This window comes from Amaranthus tricolor, chromosome 17 (assembly GCF_026212465.1).
Source record: "Amaranthus tricolor cultivar Red isolate AtriRed21 chromosome 17, ASM2621246v1, whole genome shotgun sequence".
Classification (NCBI taxonomy): domain Eukaryota; kingdom Viridiplantae; phylum Streptophyta; class Magnoliopsida; order Caryophyllales; family Amaranthaceae; genus Amaranthus; species Amaranthus tricolor.
In genome coordinates, this window is record NC_080063.1 from 14,455,074 (window position 1) to 14,478,896 (window position 23,823).

At 29.1% G+C, this 23,823-nt stretch overlaps 1 protein-coding gene and 1 long non-coding RNA gene across 2 annotated transcripts; one reads left to right on the forward strand and one right to left on the reverse strand.

Moving 5' to 3' along the window:
- Nucleotides 1-360: 360 nt before the first annotated feature.
- Nucleotides 361-3,610, reverse strand: LOC130803958 (uncharacterized). The gene is made up of 3 exons (XR_009039964.1): nt 3,436-3,610; nt 2,927-3,048; nt 361-497 (listed from the first exon to the last, which is right to left on the reverse strand). It is a non-coding gene; the product is annotated as an uncharacterized LOC130803958 (long non-coding RNA).
- Nucleotides 3,611-15,552: 11,942 nt separating this feature from the next.
- LOC130803959 (vacuolar-processing enzyme gamma-isozyme-like) lies at nt 15,553-23,145 on the forward strand. The gene is made up of 9 exons (XM_057668204.1): nt 15,553-15,826; nt 16,765-16,929; nt 17,321-17,477; nt 18,161-18,246; nt 18,638-18,837; nt 19,064-19,112; nt 21,123-21,329; nt 22,122-22,328; nt 22,778-23,145. Exons 1-9 carry the CDS (start codon nt 15,620-15,622, stop codon nt 22,934-22,936), a joined length of 1,437 nt encoding a protein of 478 aa, XP_057524187.1. The 5' UTR covers nt 15,553-15,619; the 3' UTR covers nt 22,937-23,145.
- Nucleotides 23,146-23,823: the final 678 nt, after the last annotated feature.

Below are 23,823 nucleotides of genomic sequence, written 5' to 3' on the forward strand. Positions count from 1 at the left end.
GCTAAGCTGCGTTGATGGTTCATCTGCTCGGGTTTGTATCTTAGTGTGATGTAACAACTAACAATGGGCGATGTGGTTGTTGTAATGTCAAATGTTGGTGCAACCATGAGATATTTCTTAACTCGCGCCCTAAAATGCTGTAACCGCCTCGAATTATGAAGGCAAACACTAACTGGAATTTAGTATTAATCAAGCGGAAGCTTACTTTTGCCAACACAATTAAGGGGTTACTTAAAGGTCAAACCAATATTCAAGTATAATACTTGAACCAAACCAAAGCAATATAACGGAAGTCTTAACTGTCCAAAATATAGGAAAATTACAACCAAATCGAAATAAGTCCAAAGTTCACATGACATCCTTAAAATAGTCTAAATCTAAACTAACAGTCTCTCAAATAAAATAACGAGATCTAAACAAAGGGGAGTCATACTCCAACTCAGGTTCATCTTCCGCTCGCATATCCATTCTCCGTCGAGGTGCCATAGGGGTTTACTCTAAAAACAAAACCATTGGAAAAACATACAAAGCATAGTATCAGCAAAAAGGCTGAGTATAAACACACTGGTGTCCGTCAAACAAGTTATTGAAACCTTTTTTTTTTTTGAGTAAATTCATTTTGAAATATGCTTTTTCATTTGATAAATCATATTATGATTCCAATCCAGTTCAATGGCTCTATAGTCATTTCAAATTCTCATTTTTCATCATAAATCATAAGATCTCAATGGATCCAAATCAATTTCAAACTCATATCATAAGTTTACATTGGTACTCTGTGAGTCATCCTGTGACTCGTTTGGTAGTCGGTCTACCGTCCGCGACATGTCCGGCAAGTGTAACACAATGGTATTGTGAACAATACGCGCTCAGCATTGGTGAGCCGTTTAATCATGCACACAACATTTGCTGTGGCATATGTACCCGCCATTTAGGCTAAAACATTTTTTTGTACATAATATATATCTTGTAATCTTAATAGCATTTGAAAGTCAAAAATATTAACTTTTTCCATATGATAAACATCTTTTATTTGCACATAGCAAAACATACTTTATTTGCAACTTAGCAAAATCAAATCATAATATTTCCCACATGGGTAAAACATGCTTAGCATAATCATATCATTAAACATAACCTTTGTATTATATTGGGGCATCACTAGCATGTATGGAAATGCATCGTAACAAAAAGTAATTAAAGTTCAATATGATTTTTTTTTTTTTAAGGAAACCACTAAAATGTTTCGTTTCAATCCTTCTCAAAGTAAATATAACTAAAAGGGTTTTGAAATTCATTCAAAACAACTAGAATATGATTCATAAGTCTATAAAATCCTTATGACAGAAGATTTCATAAAACACTATTTTCTTAAATACGAGATAGTTTTGCAGGTATTAAAATCGGTAATTGATTTACAAAGTACATATTAATTCTCCAACAAGGCCCAAATTAATCAAGTCATTATAATACCTTATTTAAAATGAATTTAAGGTTGTCCCATCAGATTATAATTGGTTATGCGAATTTATAACGATCTTACAATTATTTTCGACAATTTGGGTATTTAACGTTATTTACATGGTGTCTTAAATCCGTAAAATTTATAAACCATCTAATTTAAACTTAATTTATACTATGAGGCAGTAGGTTATTAATATAAATATAATTTTTTTTTATATAGGTTTATTTTTACCCAAATTTAATTAACAATATTACATTTTTTAATAAATAAACATTTTCTATTAATTTGATAAATTAGTAAATAATTAATAATTTATTTTATAAAATTATACCAAAGTCCCATAAGTCATATAACATGTTTATTAGGCCATTTGAACTTATAAAACTCATGTATGATGTTTTATTATTTGTATAGACATTTTATCGATAAATAAAATAAAATAGCTTTAAAATTATTTGAGTCCGATTAAAATATTATAAAAAAAATTATATGATATTCCAGAAGCTATTTTAAGGAGTATAAAATTTTAAATAACCATTAAAATTCATGTGGAGTATTTTTAATAATTAATATCGTTATTTTACCGATAAACCGAATAAAATTTATTTAAGTCCATATATGGTCACGAAAATCCATATAAATTTTTTAACATGTATCTACTGATTATATAAGTGTCTCATAAAATTTTCATGTCCAAAAGACGTCATTTAGTATTTTTTTTATATTTTACCGTTTTCAAACTTACCGATTATTAATAAACGAGTAAAAATTATTAAGGTCCTTAAATGTCAGCGAAATCTTCCCAAACTTTTACCAATTTTACCTACTGTCCATATAAGTATGTGATAAAAATTTCAAGTCCATGTGTCTTTGTTTGGTAATTATTTTATATTTTATCATTTTACAATTTACCGTTAAACAATTTAACGATTATTCAAAAATTATAAAAAAAATTCAAAACTAAATATATTCTGGCCAAATCTTGTTGGAGACATTATAATATTTTTTTATTAATTATTTTTGATGATGAAGAGTTCATCTAATACCATGTTTTATAATAAGAGTATTTAACACCTTAAATTCCATTAAAATATCAATTTAACGAATAATCTCAACAAAAAGTATCCAAGAAATTTTCTTAACATATGGCTACTGAAAATTTCTCTTATAATGAATTTAAAATGTTTTCAAATTCATATAATCATTTCCATCACAATAACTTTCACAAAGTAGTGTTAAACATGTCTTTAAACATACAATAATTTATAAAATCAACATGCATGATGCCCACAATAATAATACATGTAATAAATTATTCCATACTCAAATTTATCATTTTCACATCATTTTTCAAGATTTAAGAACTTCACTTTGGGAATTTTTTTTTTTTTAAAAGAAGTTTATACACAAACTTTCCCAACTTGTTCTTAAATCCTTTAAAAATCACCCCATGTGACATACCTCGACTCCAAGCCTATATAATTATTCCGTAAGCTCCCACGTAAGCTCCTACGCGTTCTTAGAAGTGGTTCTAACTTTGGGTCCTTGCCCTTCAAGTCTCAACTCCAACTCTTCAACTAAACCTATTGCATTCATCCAAAAATCAATAATAATTTTGGATTTCTAATATGCACTTAACTTTTCCTAGTTAGAGTTGTTAGACTAATACTTGTGATGATTTTAACATATTTGGAGTATACTTATTATGTTGAGCAACATAATTAGTTAAGTCCCATAATTTTACTTGAATCCTTTAAGTAACAAAATTTATATGTTTGTAGAAATGCATCTTCTTACTTTCTATTATGGCCTATTTTTATAGATTTATAAATGATGATTTTCTTAGTTTAGAGATAAAATATTCATTTTATAATGATCTTAGTTTATGGAAACATTCATGTAAAAAAAAATATTTTACATGAACAAGTTTTAACAAAAACTAGTGGAATAAAGAAATGAACATAACTTACTCTATACTTGGTGGATTTCTTCAAGTTTGGTGTCTATGGAAAGCTCTTAAGATGAAGATTATTTTTATGGGAGATTTGAGTTTATAAACATAAATTTTCAGAAGTTTTAGATGGGTTTTTGAAGAAGATTTGATGAGAAAATAAGGTGTTTTTGCTAGAAATTGTAAGATTGAACTTCAACTTTGCTTATGGATGAAATAAGGTGTAAAATGAAGAGTGAAAGAAGGTTGATGGAGCTGAAAATATGGACAGCAAATATGTCTTGATTTATTATGTTTGCATGCTTGTTATGATGGTGTTTTTGAGTAAGAACAATAGGGGCTTTGGGTAGAGAGTTTGGTGGAGTGTGCAAGTGAGTTTTGGGGCTAAAAGAGGGCTAGTATGACAGCTAGGGGCTGCTGTTTTGGGGCTGGTTTGGTGTGCTTTTTGTCCTCAATTTGGTCTATTATGGTATAATAAAGGTTTATCTAAGATAGTTTAAAGTTTGGGTAAAAATTGTTGTACATGTAACAAGTTATGTGACTTGTACTTCATGTTTAAAAATCACTTGTATATGTGTGAAATATTTAATTTACTCCCATCATGGTTATATAATATGCTTGGGTAATAATTAAATTTTTTTTTTGAACTGTTATGGGTAGTTGCTCAATTTTAAGTTTTTACCTCCAAAGTTTACGTTACTTGTTTCGATTCATAATCATGTTACGAATTAACAAGTTTCTAATCATCGTAGAGATTTTTTTCAAATTACTACCATCACTAATTAAATTATAATTAGTAACGAACAAATATATAAGAAAAATTAGGCGTTAAAAACGACTAATGAAATAATCTAATAATACGACTGTTTCAAATGCACCTTTCCTTACACCTTTATGATGTATGTAGTATCACTTCAAAAGATTTGAAAACCTTTATGAATCTGCCGATACTATATGATGCAACTTTGTTTTTGTGCACTAATACTTGATAGTCCTTATTGCAGCAAACCAGATAGTTTAGCTTTTAGCACAAAAGGAAAGGTAAAAGACAACTGATTATTGATTTGAAGAGAAGGGTAATGGGCCAAGAAGGCCTATAGGGAGGGTAGAGTAAGGGGCTTTGGAGCCCATAGGTAGGGCAATGGGCCATAAGATCCTGTAGGGAAGGGTAGAGTAAGGGGCTTTGGAGCCCTGATGCAAGTATGGGTAGAAGATTCCAAGAACACAATAATTCCTTCTAAGAACAACGTCAAGACTGACTTTGACACAATGACACAACACACACGCCCTTTGTTTTGGAATGAAACAGAAGGTTGGCCAGAACAACTCCAAGGAATGGCTCTTATGCCGTGGATAGAAACAAATGATCTTCACTAGATCGATTGGCCTCTTCCTCGCACTCCAATTGAAATTCACTCTTTCAATTCTCGTGGATTAAACCCGGAAAACTCACTTTGCTTCACTCACAAAGGACAGCAATTAAACAACAATTACTTGAAAGAAAATCTGTATTGAATAATCTGAATGTTTATTACAAATGAGGGTATCCCTTTATATAGGCCTTTAACGGCTATTTTCAGGCCCCTAACAAACATAACTACCTCCGTGCTTAATCATTAAAGCGCGTGTGTTACACAATAATCAAAACAGAAAACAAAACAACCTATTTATTCTAAGTATCAGTTGTATCACAAAACTGTCAAGTAGGGGACCGGACCTTGCAGCTGAGTTTATGGATTCTGTGAGTACTATCAGTATGGTTCTTGGACCCTGAATTCTTGGTCCATGTATAGAGATGCCATCTTTCAAGTTCCCACGTCCATCCATGCAGTAGGTTGTGTTCTCAATGCTGTGCAAGGTAGGCTGACAGACGGTTGGTCGTTTTGTTTGTTCTGTTGTTTGATGGTCATGAAGCAGGCTTCTGTTTTGCTTGTTTGTTGCTGGAAGGTCCTTTATTGCTTCCTCCTGGTCTTGCCATGCTTTGATACTTATGTTTGGTCTAGATTGAAGATGATCTTCCTTAGCTTCCACGCCCATATCAGTATGTTCAGCAATGTATAGATCAGTAGCAGTAGGTTCAGTGCTAGTGTTGATTCAATTATGCTCCTCATGGTTATAGTTGAGTTGTGGGCTGTTCATAATTGGATCATTCCCTCCTTCTTCAAGCAGAATTGTCCCCAATTCTGTGTTGCTTTCATGCTTTCTTAGATCTCCGATGTTGAAAGTGTTAGAGATTCCATATGTGTTAGGGAGGTCTACTTTATAGGCGTTGTCTCCAATCTTCTTCAGTATTTTGAAGGGACCATCAGCTCTTGGAAGTAGTTTGTTTTGTCTATATTTAGGGAATCTATCCTTCCTCAAGTGTATCCATACCAAGTCTCCTTCTTGGAGCTCCTTTTGTTTAATGCATTTGTTTGCGTTGCTGCTGTACTTTTCGTTTGCTTTGATTATGCTTGTCCTGATCTGTTGATGAAGTTGTAACATCCTTGTAGCTTGTTGTTTAGCATCTGAGATCAATTACATGAACTGATAAAGTTCAAAATCACGTAATATTCAAAATATAACAAAATTCCAAATACAACAATTAAATGCACGTGGTAGTTAATATATAACACAAATTCTTACTTGAGACCGTCTTTACAAAAGACGTCTAAAGTTTAGGCCTACCCAATTTTTAAATTGTTTAAAAAAATAACTAAACTTTCTAAACAATGCTTTTTATCTTTCATTTTGAGTTTTCCTTTTTCTCTTTTCTGACAAAACTACTCATCTTCTTCTTTTAAACTCTATTTGTGGTTTTCAATCTCCATCTTCTCTCTCAAACTCTATTGTTGTTTATTCTCTATTTATCTTCTTCAATATTTGCAAAATTATCAAAGTTATGTATTTATATTTCATCATTTTTGTTTTTAAAACTTCCATTTTCGTTTTTTTGGGTTGATTGTGTTATATATTAGTGGGATTACAATTTTCTGATTTTTTTTAATTAAGTTTCATCAATGGTATAAATAGTGATGTTGAAGAAAACAACAATGTCTACTGTTTGGGGGAAATTAATAAAAACAATTTTAGTTATAACATAATATATTAAGAGTTATAACATAACATATTTGTAATTATTGCATAATATATTTGGGTTTATAACCATAATACATTTGGAATTATAACATAATATAGTTGGGGTTATAACAAAATATATAACTGCGGTTATAACGTGATAGATTTGGGTTTATAACAGTATATATTTGTGATATACTACGAAATTAATATTATAATATACAAGCAAATATATTATGTTATAAAACCTCAAATATATTAAGTTTTAATTCCAAATATATTGAATTATAACCCCAAATATATTATGTTATAACCATAAATATATTCTGTTATCTTATAACTCCAAATATATTATGTTATAACCCCAAATATATTATATTATAACCCAAAATCATAAAAATTAGTCATAATTGTCATCTTCAACATCACTGTTTTTCACCATTGATAACCTTCATTTTTTTAAAAAAAAAATCAAAAACATATGATTTATTACTAATGATGTTTTATTTTGCTTGGGAATAGACAGTTAATCAAAAAACTTTTTATTTCCTAAAAAGAAAGCAGTTTTTACAATTTTTTTTTAAAATAAGATATTTACTAAAGAAGAAAAGTGGGCTGGGCTTTTGACAGAGCTAAATATATAATTATAAAAAGATATAAATGGGTCCATGATTCATGGGTCTCAAACGTGTGGACCCAGACACGAACACAGATCCTAAGGTTATAGACCAAAATCCAACCCGAATCTATAAGATCCAAAATATAGCTGGATTCAGACAAATCGGGTCTAGACCCTTAAAGTTCAAGACTCATCACCATTCCTAGCCTACAAGTATTTCATTGAACCAGTTGATATACTTTTCTCATTAAAAAAAAGAGAAAGTTTAGAAGTGATTTTCACAGAAGCCTCTTTTGCTTTGGTGTTGAGTACATAATTGGGCTTTTTTATTCCCATTATAATCATATTAAGGGTACGTATACACCATTATTCCATCTTTAACTTCATTATTTGGATGATGAAATGCCAAAGAATTGGCAAACCTTAATTGTTTAGTGATATAGAAAAGGAAAGCAAGAGTTGGACATAGCACTCTAGGTCAAGGCAAAGGCAAGCTAATCAAAAACCATAACCAGATCTAATTCAGGGGAAGCTATTCAATCAATAAGTACAACCAGAACAAAACCTGTCAATGTTCACACAATCTGATTAGGGCATAGCATTCTTCTTCTTCTTGTTCATATTTCTTCACAGATTGCAAATTACTATCATGCATATTCTTCTTTACTTCTTTGTCATCTTTGTTACCGTTCCCTGAAATTTGGCCCTCCACGACTTCAATTGTTGCAGAACAGAACTGAACAGAACGCTAGGAAATATCTTCGTTAGTTTTTAAATCCCTTGTTCAATTGGAATTACGAGGGTTTTGGAAATGGAGTCTCGCGAGTATCAACTCACTGAGTTGCTAATTCGTATTCACCGTTACTAATTTTACGGAAAGAAAAAGGTTAAGTATTTTTTTTTGCCAAGTCTAGTCTTACCGTGCGATGAGACCAATAATCTAACACAAATTGGTGCTTAATTATAATTTTTATAAGAGAAAATTCTATGAAACTACTTATTCTATACCTGAATTTGTAAAAAACTACCTTATCTAATTTTTTTTGCAAAAAACTACCTTATGTAATACTTTTGTTTGCAAAAGACTACCTTCTAACGGATTTGAGAGTTTGACCATCAAAACTAACCTTTGACTATCACGTGTGACGCACGTGACCCTTTAATAAGCAAACCTTCTTCATTTCAGAACTGTTCTTCATTGCTGCTCTTCGAAAAAACCATTTCTTTCCTCTTCTTCTTCGAAAAAACCGGTTCTCAAAGTTCTTGAATTCGCTCCCTTCTTCCTTGAGACATCTTCCAGTAACTTGTCAACTTTCTCCATTAAACCATTTTTTTTTTAATTCAGTTTAAGTAGGATGTGGAAAGCTATGCTTGAATGTCACCATAATCAGTGCGAGGCAATTGACGGTGCGCGGGGTTTAGATGCGCTTGCGTTTCCGAGCAATCCTAGTGATACACATTTAGAAGCATCCTTGCAGCTGGAGCATGACCTTTTAAATTGGACTTACCGGTTCACAGAATGGATCGGGGCTCAGAAGGGCTATGTGAGAGCATTAAATTGTTGGCTGCTGAAATGTATCTTATATGAACCAGAAGAAACAGCGGATGGTATAGCGCCTTTCTCACCCGGAAGGGCAGGGGCACCTCCTATCTTTGTAATATGCAACCAATGGAATCAATCATTGGAAAGATTATCAGAGACTTCCGAAAAGGATTTGATTGAATCAATGCGGGTCTTTGCCTTGATGGTTTTCCATTTCAGAGAACGAGACAAGGGAGAATTAAAATAGAGGATGACGGTAAATAGAGATATGGATAGAAAAGTAAAGAACTTGGAAAGAGAAGATATGAAAATGCAGAAGAAAATGGTTCTAGCTCATGGTGACTCGGACGGTCTATCATTGTCTAGCCATGTTGTTTATCAGAGTGACACCAGCAACAAGAAAATGGCTGGGAATGTCTGAAATGAAGAAGGAAGGTTTGCTTATTAAAGGGTCACGTGCGTCACACGTGATAGTCAAAGGTTAGTTTTGACGGTCAAACTCTCAAATCCGTTAGAAGGTAGTCTTTTGCAAACAAAAGTATTATATACGGTAGTTTTTTGCAAAAAAAATTAGATAAGGTAGTTTTTTGCAAATTCAGGTATAGAATAGGTAGTTTCATAGAATTTTCTCTTTTTATAATATAAGATCGTTAATTGATTAATTAAGGTAATAATTAATAAGAATCAAAGAAGACAGGTAAAAAGTTGCACTAATTAAACCACAAGTTTATAAGTTTTGAAAATTTTCTTTTGCCCTATAAATTAAATTTTTTATGTGTTCGATATTTCTTTTCAGTTTAAGTAGTGATTTACTATTATTAAGTTGATTTTTATATATTAACATATTAAATAGAATTCGATTCCATTTAAACATGCAACATATATATGAAATTTTATGTTACTTCTTTTCAAATTCTTACATTCACCACTATCCACTTAACTATCACCAAATCTTCAACACCCACCAACTAAAGATATTAAATATAATGGATATTTCATGATATACTACTGAGTTTCTTCGAAATTCACCATATACCACACAAAATGTTTTAATTCACCATATGCCATTGAATTTTCGTCCGTTAGCACAGAATACCATTAATGACAACTGCCGTTAGTGTGCCGTTTGTGGTAAATTATTAATTGACCATATACCATTAATTTTTATTTTTTTTTGCGTCAAATACCATTTTTTTAAAAAAAATATAGCTGTTGGAATTGTGATAAACAAATGAAGTGTCATACAAACCAAGTAGTTAACATTTTGTTCAAAAACAACTTGACACTAAACACTGTTCACCAAAAAAATACCAATATAAACATTGTTTTTGATTAGTTTCTTAACTGCAATACCATGCAATTGTCTTCCAAATTTCAATGCCTTTTCTTCTACACACGCCTTCAAAAGACTACATATAGTATGTTCATTCAGAAAATATCTGTTGACCAACATCCGTGATAGCAATAAGAGCGCTTTCTCACTGTAACCCTGTTGCGAGCAAGAAGTAATCATCATAGTCCAAGCAACTATATCCCGCTTGTTTATCCTATCAAAGATTCGTAAAAATTTTGAAATTCACCAGATTGTGCCTAGAAATACAAGATACCACTTTCTACAATCAAATTGCTCCACCTACCTTTGATAATACAAGCATGAACTTGCTTGCGTAGCTCATAATTCAGTCTCTTTCCACACAAAATCAACACACACACTCACGTACATCGTTCCATTTGCTTCCATACCCGACTTCATAAACTCTTAAAAAACCAAATTTCAAATATCCATTTTGCATTGCAGTCCAAAAAGCAACACTTCGTTCAAAGATTTCATCGAACACCTTACAGGCTTCCTCTAACTTTCCAAATCTCAAATACACATTAATCAAATTATTATCTACAAACACATATACTTTCATTTTACCCTTCAAAATAAAATCATGTACCACCTTAATTTCTTTCAATTTAGAACGTGATTGAAGGCAATAAATCAACCAAAATGGATCGCGTTCAACCCCATCACAGACTCGTGTTCCAAAAATTCAGAAACTGGATTTTTAGCTATCGTCAGATTTGATGCAAAAAATAGTATTTGACGCAAAAAAAAAATAATGGTATATGGTGAATTAATAATTTACCACAAACGGCACACTAACGGCAGTTGTCATTAATGGTATTTTGTGCTAACTGACGAAAATTCAATGGTATATGGTGAATTAAAACATTTTGTATGGTATATGGTGAATTTCGAAAAAATTCAGTGATATATCATGAAATATCTGTAAATATAATTATAATATTTTATGGTATTCAATAGTTTCATTTTCATTATAAATAACATTGATTTTTTCCAATAATTATTTACTATCAAAAAACATATACTCCACTCCGTTCTTTTAAGTTTGTCCAATTTGAGTTTTTCACACTTATTAAGAAAAACAGAATCTTTTATTATAGTGAGTATTATTTTAATTAGATAGTGGTGTAAAGAATGATTATATTGGAAGTATAAGAGAGAAAAATTAAAATAAAATAAAATTTAAAGAACTAAAAATTGAGTGAGAGAGTGAATATATTAAAGAAATAAGGGAGTGAAAGAGAGAAATAAGAATATATTAGGGAAAAAAATTTTCAAAAATAAAAAATATTCTAAAATAAAAGTGTACAAACTTAAAAAACAGAGGGAGTACTAGCTAAGAGGAATTTGTCAAGTTATGTACTAGTAGTCGACACACATGATGAAAAAGTCACTTATTTGACTCAACAATCAACTTTGGGTTGCTTGGAAATTGAAATGAGGCTTGGTAGTTACAAGGCACTGAAGTCACGTATGTAGTCCGAGCGAATCAATTTAATTTAAAATTTAAGTTGATGGTTAATGTTTTAGGATATGTTATATAATATATATGTTTTAACATACTTGCTTGTCATACTGACTTTTGATATCATGTCATGGAATCAATTCAACTAAAAACTTAAGTTGATAATTATAGACTCAAAATATGTTATATACTCTAACATGTAAGGCTTCGTTTGGTAGTTTAAAGCCCTCCCATGGCCTATAATAGGTCTTCAGGCGAGCAACTTGGGCAAGTAGCTACAAATGTTACAAACAAATTGTTGGATAGGTCCAGGAGATTTGGTTGAACGAACAGTTTTGAGTGTAAGGTTATACTAAATATCCTTGAGTACTCTTTGTGACTGAATTAGTGAGAGATTGTTAAACTAATATCTTGTAAACACTTAACACAATCAATAAAATTAGCGAATTAGTGATTTTCCATTGATGGATGGAATCCAATAGGAGACTCAACAATGTTATTTGTTGTTTCATTCATTATTAAACACTAGTACTATTGAAAGAGGGTCTACACTTGAAGGACATGTTTTATGCGTGTGGGCCCTATTGAAGAATAATTTATTTTCCATGACCATCATCATCTTAATTATTAACTTTATAATTCTTCCATATACATTATAGACTTCGTCTTATAATGCAGGCTTTGGTTAAAGCTCATCCAATCAACCATGGTGTCCCCCACTTGTTGATCCATTAATTTCCACTGATGGTGGAGGAATTGTTTGTTATCAAGAATGAATGATGAGAACTACTCCTAGTAGTTAGCATTAATGGTTGAGTGGGTAAGCTTTGACTAATTGTCCCATTTTAATAGTAGGACTTTTATCGCATTTATCTCCATTTAATTTGCTATATTTACTGTATAAGAAAAAAAATTTAGTTATTTGATTAACATAGAAAAATATGAGTTTGTTGATAGGGAGCATCAACAGCAAGCTAATGAAGTATGTTTTAGTGGACCCTGTTAAATTCTAATACTATTAAATTTTAACATGCAGAAAACTAAATCTTTTCAAGATTAAATCATTAATAAATCTTATAATAAAAAATTTTAAAATTAATAAAGTATTTATGTTTTGACAGTGAAATATAAATTTTTGAAAAATTTCATTTGATAACCCTAAGCTTCCAACTTTTCCACGTTGTAAAAAAAATGTTAGATTTTTGGTTAAATTAAGTATTATATTTATTTCAACTCGATTACTAAATATGGCCAATCAAGATGATCGCCAAGTCTTTTGAAATAAGTCATAATGTTTAGACAAAATAGTGCAAATTTAAGAAAAACACATCACTTTTTTTTATCATGTGGAAAAGTTAGAAGCTTAAGGTCATCACGTGGATTAATAAAAATATTTGTCTACTACGTGAAAAAGCCGATAATTAAGGTTTATAACATGGAATTTCCCTAAATTCATTCTTGAATATATTTATAATATTTAAATATATTTATTAATACAACAAGAGGTCAATGTGTTATTTGATCATCATCATCATATATATATATATATATATATATATATATATATATATATATATATATATATATATATATATATATATATATATATATATATATATATATATATATATATATATATATATATATATATAATTATGAACATCTAAAAATTTAAAAAGTCAATATTATGAAACTATGCAATTAAAAAAATTTCACTAGATGATATTTTATCTTACACATTAACTGCACTATATAAAATAAATTTGAACAATTAATAGTGTCAATAATCTTAATGTAACAAGTATTTCAAAATGGATAAAATATAAAATTAATTGTACTTTTTTCATTTTAAAAGTATATTTTACCTTTAGTCATATAAATTTATTATCTTTATTTAAAGGTAAATTTGATTTAAAAGGTACGAAATTTAACTCTTTTGCTTTTAAAGGTTCGAACTTTCGTTTATTTTTTAAAGGCTCTAACTTTGAGGTGCCTCCACTTTTAAAAGTTTTTCTTCCCGTCACAATTCAGAAACTGTTGAGATTTTGAGTTTAATTTAATCATCAAGAAATCTTCCCATCATCGGTTCTTCCCATAACCAAGCACGCGCCTTCTCAGTTCGTTGATCTCCTTCCTCAAAATCAACTCTTTTAAGCAAAATTATATACATTTCTCTTCTCTTAACCACCTTTATTTCTCTCATTTCCGCTTTAATCTTCTTTTACTCCCCCAAAAAACTCCAATCCGCCATTATACCTCAACTTAAGCTTCCTCATTCTGTAGTCATCTTGATTTCCTCAGATGGATTTCGATTTGGGTACCAATTTAAAGCCCCAACACCAAACATTCATCGATTAATCAAAAATGGCACTGAAGCTGAAATGGGTTTAATCCCAGTTTTCCCAACATTAACTTTCCCTAATCATTATTCAATTGTTACTGATTTATACACCTCCCTATCATGGGATTATTACAATTATTTTGTTGATCCTATAACAGGAGATAAGTTTACAATGTCGAATCATGATTCCAAATGGCGGCTTGGTGAACCCTTATGGGAGACTGTTTTGGGTTTTCTTTAGTTTTACATTAGGTTTTATTTATGTTTTGCTCATCTCATTTTTAATCTTGTTCAACATTAATTATTATTTTAAAATTGTAATCCTTCACCATTGTTTTTCTGGGTTAATTCACTCTAGACATTGATGCTGAGGTTAATTCAAATAAACATGAAAGGTCTTAGATGTTAATTCAAAAACCTAATTTTTGGAAATTAGAAATTAAAAAAAAAAAGTAATTTTTAAAAGGATGTTGACTTTTATGAGATGAATTTGATTAAATTTTTGTACGGAAGAATTGTTTAAAATAGGAGTAGAATTGGGAATTTAAAAAAAACAGATTGAGGTTTAAGGAAGAAGCCGATGAAAAATCAGGTTGAGGAGATGGTAACTTAATATTTCAGGTTATTAAAATCAACAGAACCTTTAAAAACGGAAGCATCTTATAATTTGAATCTATAAAAATAAACAAAAGTTCAAACTATTAAAAACAAATGAGTTAAAATTCATCAAATTTTCCTTATTTAAATATGAACATAATTTAAGACGAATGAGTAATACATTTTCTATCAATTACATGTCAAATCATCTCCTTGAATTTATAGAACATTTAACACAAAAGCTTACCGCATAAAGAAACGCATGATTTGCGATAATTAGATTCCTTGATGACCATTTTCTTGTGGGGGCGTACATAACAAACATTTTAAAGAAAATGGATTCCTCCACTGGATGTCACATCAATGTCAATGGTGCATATTAATAATCCCTTGCTTCTAGAGAAAATATATATCCTTACATTATAGTTTTTATATTTCATTTTATTAAGTAATTAAATATGGATTTAATTATTTATATCTTGAGTCATATAAAACGAATAATTATAAAATTTTGATATTAGAAAAATATGCGATTAGACGATTAAAATAAAATCGCAGTTGATTATATTTATTAGTATAATAAATATTATATATGTAAAGAAAAATTAAATTATGTTGATGATATAAAAAATTAAATGCGTAAATCAATTAATGAGATTTTAAAAAGTTTATTAGAGTCCATTTCAAATTAGACTACAATACAAAATATCAAGCAGGGCAAAAAAATGACTTTGTATCTTTAAACATTTAACATATATTACATAATTTAATATACTCCCTCCTATTCACCTTAGGAGTCCCATTTGACTTTTCACGGATTTTAAGAAGAGTCAAAAGTGAGACTCTAAGGGTAGGGTAGAGAGTGGTATTATGGGTTTTTAAAGTAAGGGAGGAAAATTAGTATGGATAATGGAGGGTATAATTGAAAATAAGATAAAGCTACTAAGGGTATAAAAGTCAAAACTCATACAAAAAATAAAAATGGGACAATTAAGGTGACTTGACCATCAAAAAAAATGGGACAGATAAGCTGAACAGGAGGGAGTATTAAACATGCTCAAAACCTCATTTGATAAAAAAAAGTTAATTAAAAAAAATTAATACAAATTGAAAACGACGTATGGAAAATAAATAGCGGAGCACTATAAATATGGAGTTTGTCATGGCATTTGGCAAACAAAAGTAGCGGCATAATATTAGATATCACTACAATCAAAAGCCTCCATTATGGATATCCACCACAATTTTTCTATCTTCATGTTTATGATCTTGGCTTTATTCACTCCAAATGCTTATAGTCGTTATACATCAAAAAACTTGTCAAAATTAGCTGATTACAACCTAAGTTTACTATCATCTTCGTCCATTGATGAAGGCACCAATTGGGCTGTTCTTGTTGCTGGTTCTCGAGGCTATGGTAATTACAGACATCAGGTATCCATCATTTTAAGTCGTCACTTTTATTTATCCCATATAATTATGTGTTTGGCTAATGGCTAATAGCTGATCATAGTGACTAATTTAATCAACTTTTTTTATTAATTGATTTGACCAATTAATTTTCAACTTACTGCTATGATCAACTTTTTCAAAAACAACCTATTTATAACATTAAGTTGTTTTAAACCACTTAATTGGTTTGACCACCCAACCTCTAATTATATTCAAATAAATTAAAATTGTCCAATAAACCATTTCAATATAATATATTCTAGAGCTTCATTTATAAGTGTAAAATATAAGTTTGATAATAAAAAAACAATTCAATAAAAATTTAATCGAAAAGTTGCAACTTATATATGTTATATTAATTCATCAGAGTCGTCATTTTCTTAAGAGTCTTTATGGGCTGAAACCGCGAATACACTACATACCATTCTCACATGGTAATTTTATAGTGTATGTTTGGCTTTAAACCTAAGTACCGCTACAATAAAATAAAATAAAATATAAATTTGTGATATTTTAATATTAATATTAAGATTATTGGTGGTTATATAGAACTAATTGCAATTAATTTCTGTCAAAATATAAAATCATTTAGAGCTTGTTTATAGATATTTCATTTGTATTTTTATTGTTAATGTTTCATTGTTTAGAAAAATAAGGAGTCACTAATTTCATAATACAATAATCAATGATGATTAGATGATTGTGAAGGTTGATGTTAAAAAGTGGATTATTATAGAATTATTCCATCTTTATAATTAACTTTAAGTATTTTATTTAAAGTAGAAATAAACGAGATTTGAAATGAAAACTACTAATCTTGAAAAATATACATATAGAATATACTTTATGATAGACTAATGTGACAAAAAAGTCAATATCTATAAAATTTTTACTCTAATTTAACTTTATTTATTTTGCAGTCTGATATTTGCCATGCTTACCAAATATTAAAGAGAGGAGGTTTAAAGGATGATAACATCATAGTTTTCATGTATGATGATATAGCCGACAATGAAGAGAACCCAAGAAAAGGAACCATAATTAATAATCCCAAAGGAGAAGATGTTTACAAAGGAGTTCCTAAGGTACGTTTTGTAATGTCACTTCCCATTTACGTTGTTATTATTATTATTATTATTATTATTATTATTATTATTATTATTATATACTAAACTATTAAAAATCGAGTTATATCTCATTTGAAAAATTAAGAAATGTCTCGAGTTTAATTCTCAGTCGTAGGTAGTTGTTTCTTTCTCTTGGCCTACTGTATAACAACTTAATAATGATGACAATAATAATATAAAATATATAGAATTTAATTTTATGTTAATTGATGAAGAAATATTATTTTTTTAAAAAATGTCTTAAATTCGATTATCACCTAGTAATCACCAATATATTAAAATATAAGTTTGGTGGCAAAATAAAGTTGCTTTTTGTATACATTAATTTGTGTGGTTGATGCTTGGGCAGGATTACACGGGTGAAGATTTAACAACTAGCAATCTTTTAGGAGTTATACTTGGAAATAAAACAGCTATAAATAGAGGCAGTGGCAAAGTTGTTAATAGTGGTCCAAATGATCGTATTTTTATTTACTATTCGGATCATGGAAGTCCTGGTGTACTCAGTATGTAACTACTAACTACTTCCTTTCATCTTACTTTGCCATATTTTATAGGATGACCTAAATATTCACCTTAATATGTATCTTATATATAATGAATCAAATTGATTATTATTATTTTTATTAGGCCGTGATAATTCGTTATATAATTTTACCGTAGTCTACTTGTGTAGACACGGAACACCCGTGGGCTCGGGCTACAAACCCACGGGTCAAGAGCATTGACTTCCACATACACTTGGTGAGATTCATTATTTCCTAAAACTATATGATAATAGGAAGATTAGATCACCCAATAAATATACAAATCAACAACCCACTACTTTATCAATGTGGGATCTTATCTCACATGTGAAGTATTTCCAACAATTTTGTACGTGTTAATATATTTTACTCGATTTAATATTTTTTAAAAATATTTGATTATTATTCTTTTATTAAGGAATTAACTCAATTAAAAATCTATTAATAGTTAAAACCCCGTAAATATAGCACATGCCTAATCATGATTGGAATTCAAACACATAATCTTTTTACACATAATCTTTTTTCTCAAAAAATCAATTCAACCAAAAACTTAAATTTATTATTAAGATTCCAATTTTCTAATAATTTTATAATCTGTGCAATTAGTTAATCTTATATTGACCTTTTTGACAGTGGAATTTAATTTACTCGTGTGACAGCTATGCCAAATGATGATGATCTATATGCAAAAGATTTCATCGACACTTTGAAGAAAAAGCACGAAATGGGAACATACAAAAGCATGGTAATAATAAGTAATAAATGCATATTTATTTGCATGACACACTTTATTATTACTCATTTTATTTCATTAACTGTCTTATTTATTTTTTTATATTATATATCAATCACGCTATTTTTATATTTCATTTTTAATTTATAAGTTAAAACATAGTCTAGTGAGCTATTATTTAATTCGTCTAAATCTAAATTTTATTAATTTCAATTTTTAAATAAGCTTTAACCAAGGACTTCAATTAAAGATATTTAAAATACAAAATATTGCATCTGAAAGTGTGATTAATCAAATGAGATATTTAATTAGAATAAGAGACGAGAGTACATAATTTTATTATGATAAATGGGAGTAGTATGTTAGGATGGATTTAAAATTTATAATTAAAGAAACTGTGCAGGTAATATATGTGGAAGCATGTGAAGCAGGGAGTATATTTGAGGGACTTTTAAAGGAGGAGTGGAATATATATGTAACAACAGCTTCTAATGCTGATGAAAGTAGTTGGGCAACTTACTGCCCTGGATTTGATCCAAGTCCTCCTCCTGAATTCCAGACCTGTTTAGGTGACCTCTATAGTGTTGCTTGGATGGAAGATAGGTACATACTCTTCCATTTTTCTCAACAAAAATTAATTTTAATTAGCAAAAATTAATTTCAATCGGTAAAAATCAATTATAATCAATTGCAAAAAATTTTGGTCAATAAAATCAGTTTCCATCACTAAAATCAATTATATCAGTAAAAATCAGGCGAATAAAGAGGGCCTAATATATTTTTATAAATTACTGTATTTACCTAAACTGTAATGGTGGTTGTTAAACAGTGAGCTGCATAATACCCAATCTGAGACTTTGAAGAAACAATATCAAGTGGTAAGAAATTCGAAATTGTATCCTCGAACTCTTTTTTTGTTAATAAAATCAGTGTCGTTGAGTTCATGATAAGTAATTTAAAGCATTCATATATAATATGCCAAACAATTCTATATATACTCATTTTTGTAATCAAATCTTTCTGACCCGACCTTAAAGTAATTTTACGATTATATATAAATAAATATGAACACATAACTTAGTATTAAACTGATTCGAAACACTTTATCCAAATAGATATTGTTGTAAATATGAACTTCATCATCGGGAACACCATATATCGAACATAATAACAAGAAGATTTTGTATGTGAACTTGATATTAATTCTAGGCGAGATGCTCTTTCCTAAAACATTATTTCTTCCGTACTATGGTGCTTGGGAATATAAACCGGAAATATGTTCTGAGACACAAAGAATTCCACTAAATTCCTAATACAAGGAAATTAGAATGACATGAGAAAACTTAAGTGGAAGAAGGAAATGAAAATTTACAATCGAGGATTACAAGTTTTCTATGTAAAGTGATAGAGAGGATAAGAAATTCAGAAATCACATGTATATTCCATGTACATCTCACATCGAAAATAACTTACACATCATTCCATCCCAATTATTCAGTTAATATAACCATATTAACCGTAGGTAGTTATAGTATAACTAACAAAACCGAATAAAACGAACATTGCAAAAACCAGCATGAAAGTCGCCAGTCGCGATCAGCCCAACTCGCAAGCCGTGACTTGTGCTTATACCAAAACAGAAACTTTTGTAATTTTGGGATATTTTCAATTAATTATTTATTTAACTAATTTATTTGATTTAATTAATTTATTATTTCTGATAATGATTATAATGATAAGGAGTCCTTGACCCAAATAAACAACTTGATACCCAATCATTTAGGCCTTAAATCTGTGGCCAGGAAAATAGCCTTTAATCTCGGACTTTAATACATCCATAATAACGCGTAGAGCACTAAAGTTGCATTCGTACAATATCTTGTCAAATTTGGATGGCTGTTATTGCTTTTATCCTAGTCTAACCCAATCATTCATATTGTAAAACAAAAATATCATATATTATAATACTCCTTCCTATTCATCTAAAATGTCCCATTTACTTTATGCATTCTATTTAATACACTTATTCGATCCTTAATATATTGAGTTATATATATTTAAAAATTATAAAAAGTTGATATTAACAATCTTTAAATCAAAACGAATCAAATAAGATCCCACATGACTATGTTTTAACTTATAGATTATTAATAAAATGCAATTTAAGAGTGATAGATGAATAGTATTCTAAAAGTAAATGAGACATTTTAGATAAATAGGAGGGAGTATTAGTTAAAAATTTATAATTAGATGCGAAATCGATAAAATAATAATAAAATAATAAAAATGTTTTATGTGTAGATTCGCTAGCATTATTGTTAATTTAGCACAACTTGATATCTTCCGGCATAGACAAATTCACAAGTCTACACATAGTGGGAAGCTAAGCTAAGGGATGACTAACGCTCGTACTATTGAATTATTAGATTTCAAAGCTTAAGTATATTTTCAACTAAAAAATTTCAAATTCTGTGATTAAAATTAAAGATTTTAATATTTAGGTAGATAAGTTAAAAATCTTACAACTGTTATTAATAGAATCTACAAGGTAATCTCGCTCGTGAATTTTGGGGTTTCCGTGCTAAATTTATGTTATAGACCCTTAAAATTTAAAGAAAAACAAACCAAAATACTAATATATCATAAAATCTCTCTATTGATTACATTAATAATATATGACTCTTTATTACTTGGTTACTCTCGTATAAAATAATATATATGTATTTGCGCGGTAATTGAAATAATAAATTAATAAGTATAAAATTGGATTTTTAGGGCCCTTCTGATAATGAGGTTATATACGATAGACAACTTTGCACATGCTAATTGACGGCCATGAGAATCCATATACTATATTTTAAAGCTAAGATGTAAAATAAAATGTACAGGTAAAGAAACGGACAGCAGCGGGGGGAGAACATGGATCACATGTGATGGAATATGGTTATACCAGCATTGGTACGGAGTTACTCTCAAATTACTTGGGCTCATCAGCATCCTATTCAACCCAACTTATTAATCACAACAACCTACAAGTTTTATCATCAATTAATGTACAACAACATGATGCTGACATTCTTTATTTGAAACAAAAGGTTTGTATATATATTCTTATAGATTATTGTTGGCAAAATAGTTTATTGGATAATTTTATCGTATTTTGAGTCAAATAGGTGATTGAATAGTCAAATTATCATATATCAATATTTGGCAAATTAACTGGTTAAAATATCTTATTGTTATGAATCAACTATTTCTAAACAAACAATTAAAATCTCAATCAGTCACTTCAATCAATTGACATCTATTAGCTATCAGTCGTTTACTAACAAATTTTGATCATTATTCAAAATTAGTTGTATAGCAAACATTATTCAATTTTATGTGCAATCACTAACTAGGTCAAACATGTCAATATATGGTTGATTGAATATTTTAACACAAATGGTCTCGAGCTTTCATAAGTTGCTCGGAGTACTTCTAAATAATGTATACTTCCATTGAAAATTTTATGTATTACGAGTCTTTATGATTAACGGTTTATAAGTGAAGTTTTTAACTGTAGTTATTAACTGATTTGATTAAATAAAAGTACTAATTGATTTATTAATTATTAAGTCAGCTCTTTAATTCAGTTGTTCAGAAGATTAGTTGTTTGATTTTTTGACCTTTTATAAAAAAAATATGTGTCAAAAAGAAGAAAAAAACACTAGCATTATGGTAATGGTTTAAAAGTCAACTTTTTATGCTTATAAATTTAATTTGACTAAAAAATACATACAAGACCAAATGTTGGTACTTGGTATAAGTATGTTATAATCATTTTCATGACCGGTTAATTAGTGTAGATATATTGATCTTGTTGTCATGTACGTATAAAAATACAGGTCCTGCGAGCACCTGAAGGATCAATTAAAAGAAAAGAGGCTCAAAAGGAATTAGATGCTGCCTTATCACACAGACAAAACATAGATACTACATTTAAACAGATTGGAAAGTCGCTTTTTGGTGATGTAAGGGGCTATGAGACAATTCAAGCTGTTAGATCATCTGGCTTGCCTATCGTGGACGATTGGGATTGTTTCAAAACACTGGTATGTTATACACCACCTCACACTAGAATCCTTTTGGCTAGAACTGTGAGTGTAGTATATGCCCTTCTCAAATCTTGCGTGAAATATTTCATTTGAATTCGAGGGATACAGTTTAGATTTGAACCCGTGACCTTTCTTATACACTCTAATAATCTACACATAACTAAAAATCTTACAAATTTAATATTTTAAAAATATGTTATTAGATGATTCAAATAAGATTTTACTTGACTGTATTTTTTCTTACATATTAGCCACAATATATTAGATAAGCTTGAATAGTAAACAATATAAAAAAAAAAAACTTATATAGCAATTATTTCAGAACGGTGATAGTATTATTTTTACATATACAACTTTTTCTTGTATTTTCAATGGTTTTTAAAAACTATATCAAAAAGTTTTTATGGGGTTGCAAATAATTATATAATGTTAATTTTTTGATGCAGGTTGAAACTTATAAGACACATTGTGGAAAATTGTCAACGTATGGAAAAAAACACATGAGAGAGTTTGCAAATATGTGCAATGCTGGAGTAGACCAATCTCAATTTAGTAAAGTTGTATCACAAGTGTGTAGCAACAATAACTTAAATCTAATAACTTAACATTAATTAGTTTCTATAACTTTTCCTACTCATACTTAATATACAAGGTTCAAAATAGATAAATTAAAAAAAAAAAAATAGATACATTGTTAGAAATATGTATATGCTTTCTACTTGTAGAATCGCAAGTAAAGGAAGACAAAGAGTATATGTCATGTTGTTAAAGATTTGCTCTCATTAATGAAACAATCAATATGATATTGTTAAGATACTCCATTTATGAACCAATTGGTGGCTGGTCCTCGATCTTTTTTGCTAGGTTTTTTAGCAATAATAAAAAATGGACTTCTAATTTCTATTATTCTCGGATATTATCTATTAGTTTATCAGTAAAATATTTTTGTTTTATCTAAATGAGCCGGTCTTTTTTTATCTAATATTTTTCATTTGTTTCTTTCATATACTCAAGTTTCATACTCATAGATTTTTCATTTAAGAAATACTCCTTGAATAAACAATAAAATAAAACACAATGATATTAATGTAAAACACACAAAAAAAATATAAGTTTTATCTATAAATAAGTAAAAGATACTCATATATTAATCTAAGCAATGTAAAAGCAATATAATACACCTTGAATTAGTTGAATACAATGTTGTTATATCAAGTCTTTTGGATAGGCGTTTTTACCATTGTTTTACTTTTATATTATAGGTAATATCTTTAGTGAAAATGTATAAAATGAGAATGTTCATAAAAAAGAATTCATTTAATAACACATAAATTAATGTTGAGGGAACAATCATTCACTCCCTTTGGGCTCATATATATATATATATATATATATATATATATATATATATATATATATGTATATATATATATATATATATATATATATATATATATATATATATATATATATATATATATATATATATATA

Coding starts and splice junctions, on each gene's coding strand:
- LOC130803959 (XM_057668204.1), top strand. CDS start 15,620: ATGGATATCCACCACAATTTTTCTATCTTCATGTTTATGATCTTGGCT. Junction 17,478..18,160: donor TGGAAGTCCTGGTGTACTCA/GTATGTAACTAC, acceptor CTCGTGTGACAG/CTATGCCAAATGATGATGAT. Junction 21,330..22,121: donor TTCTTTATTTGAAACAAAAG/GTTTGTATATAT, acceptor ATAAAAATACAG/GTCCTGCGAGCACCTGAAGG.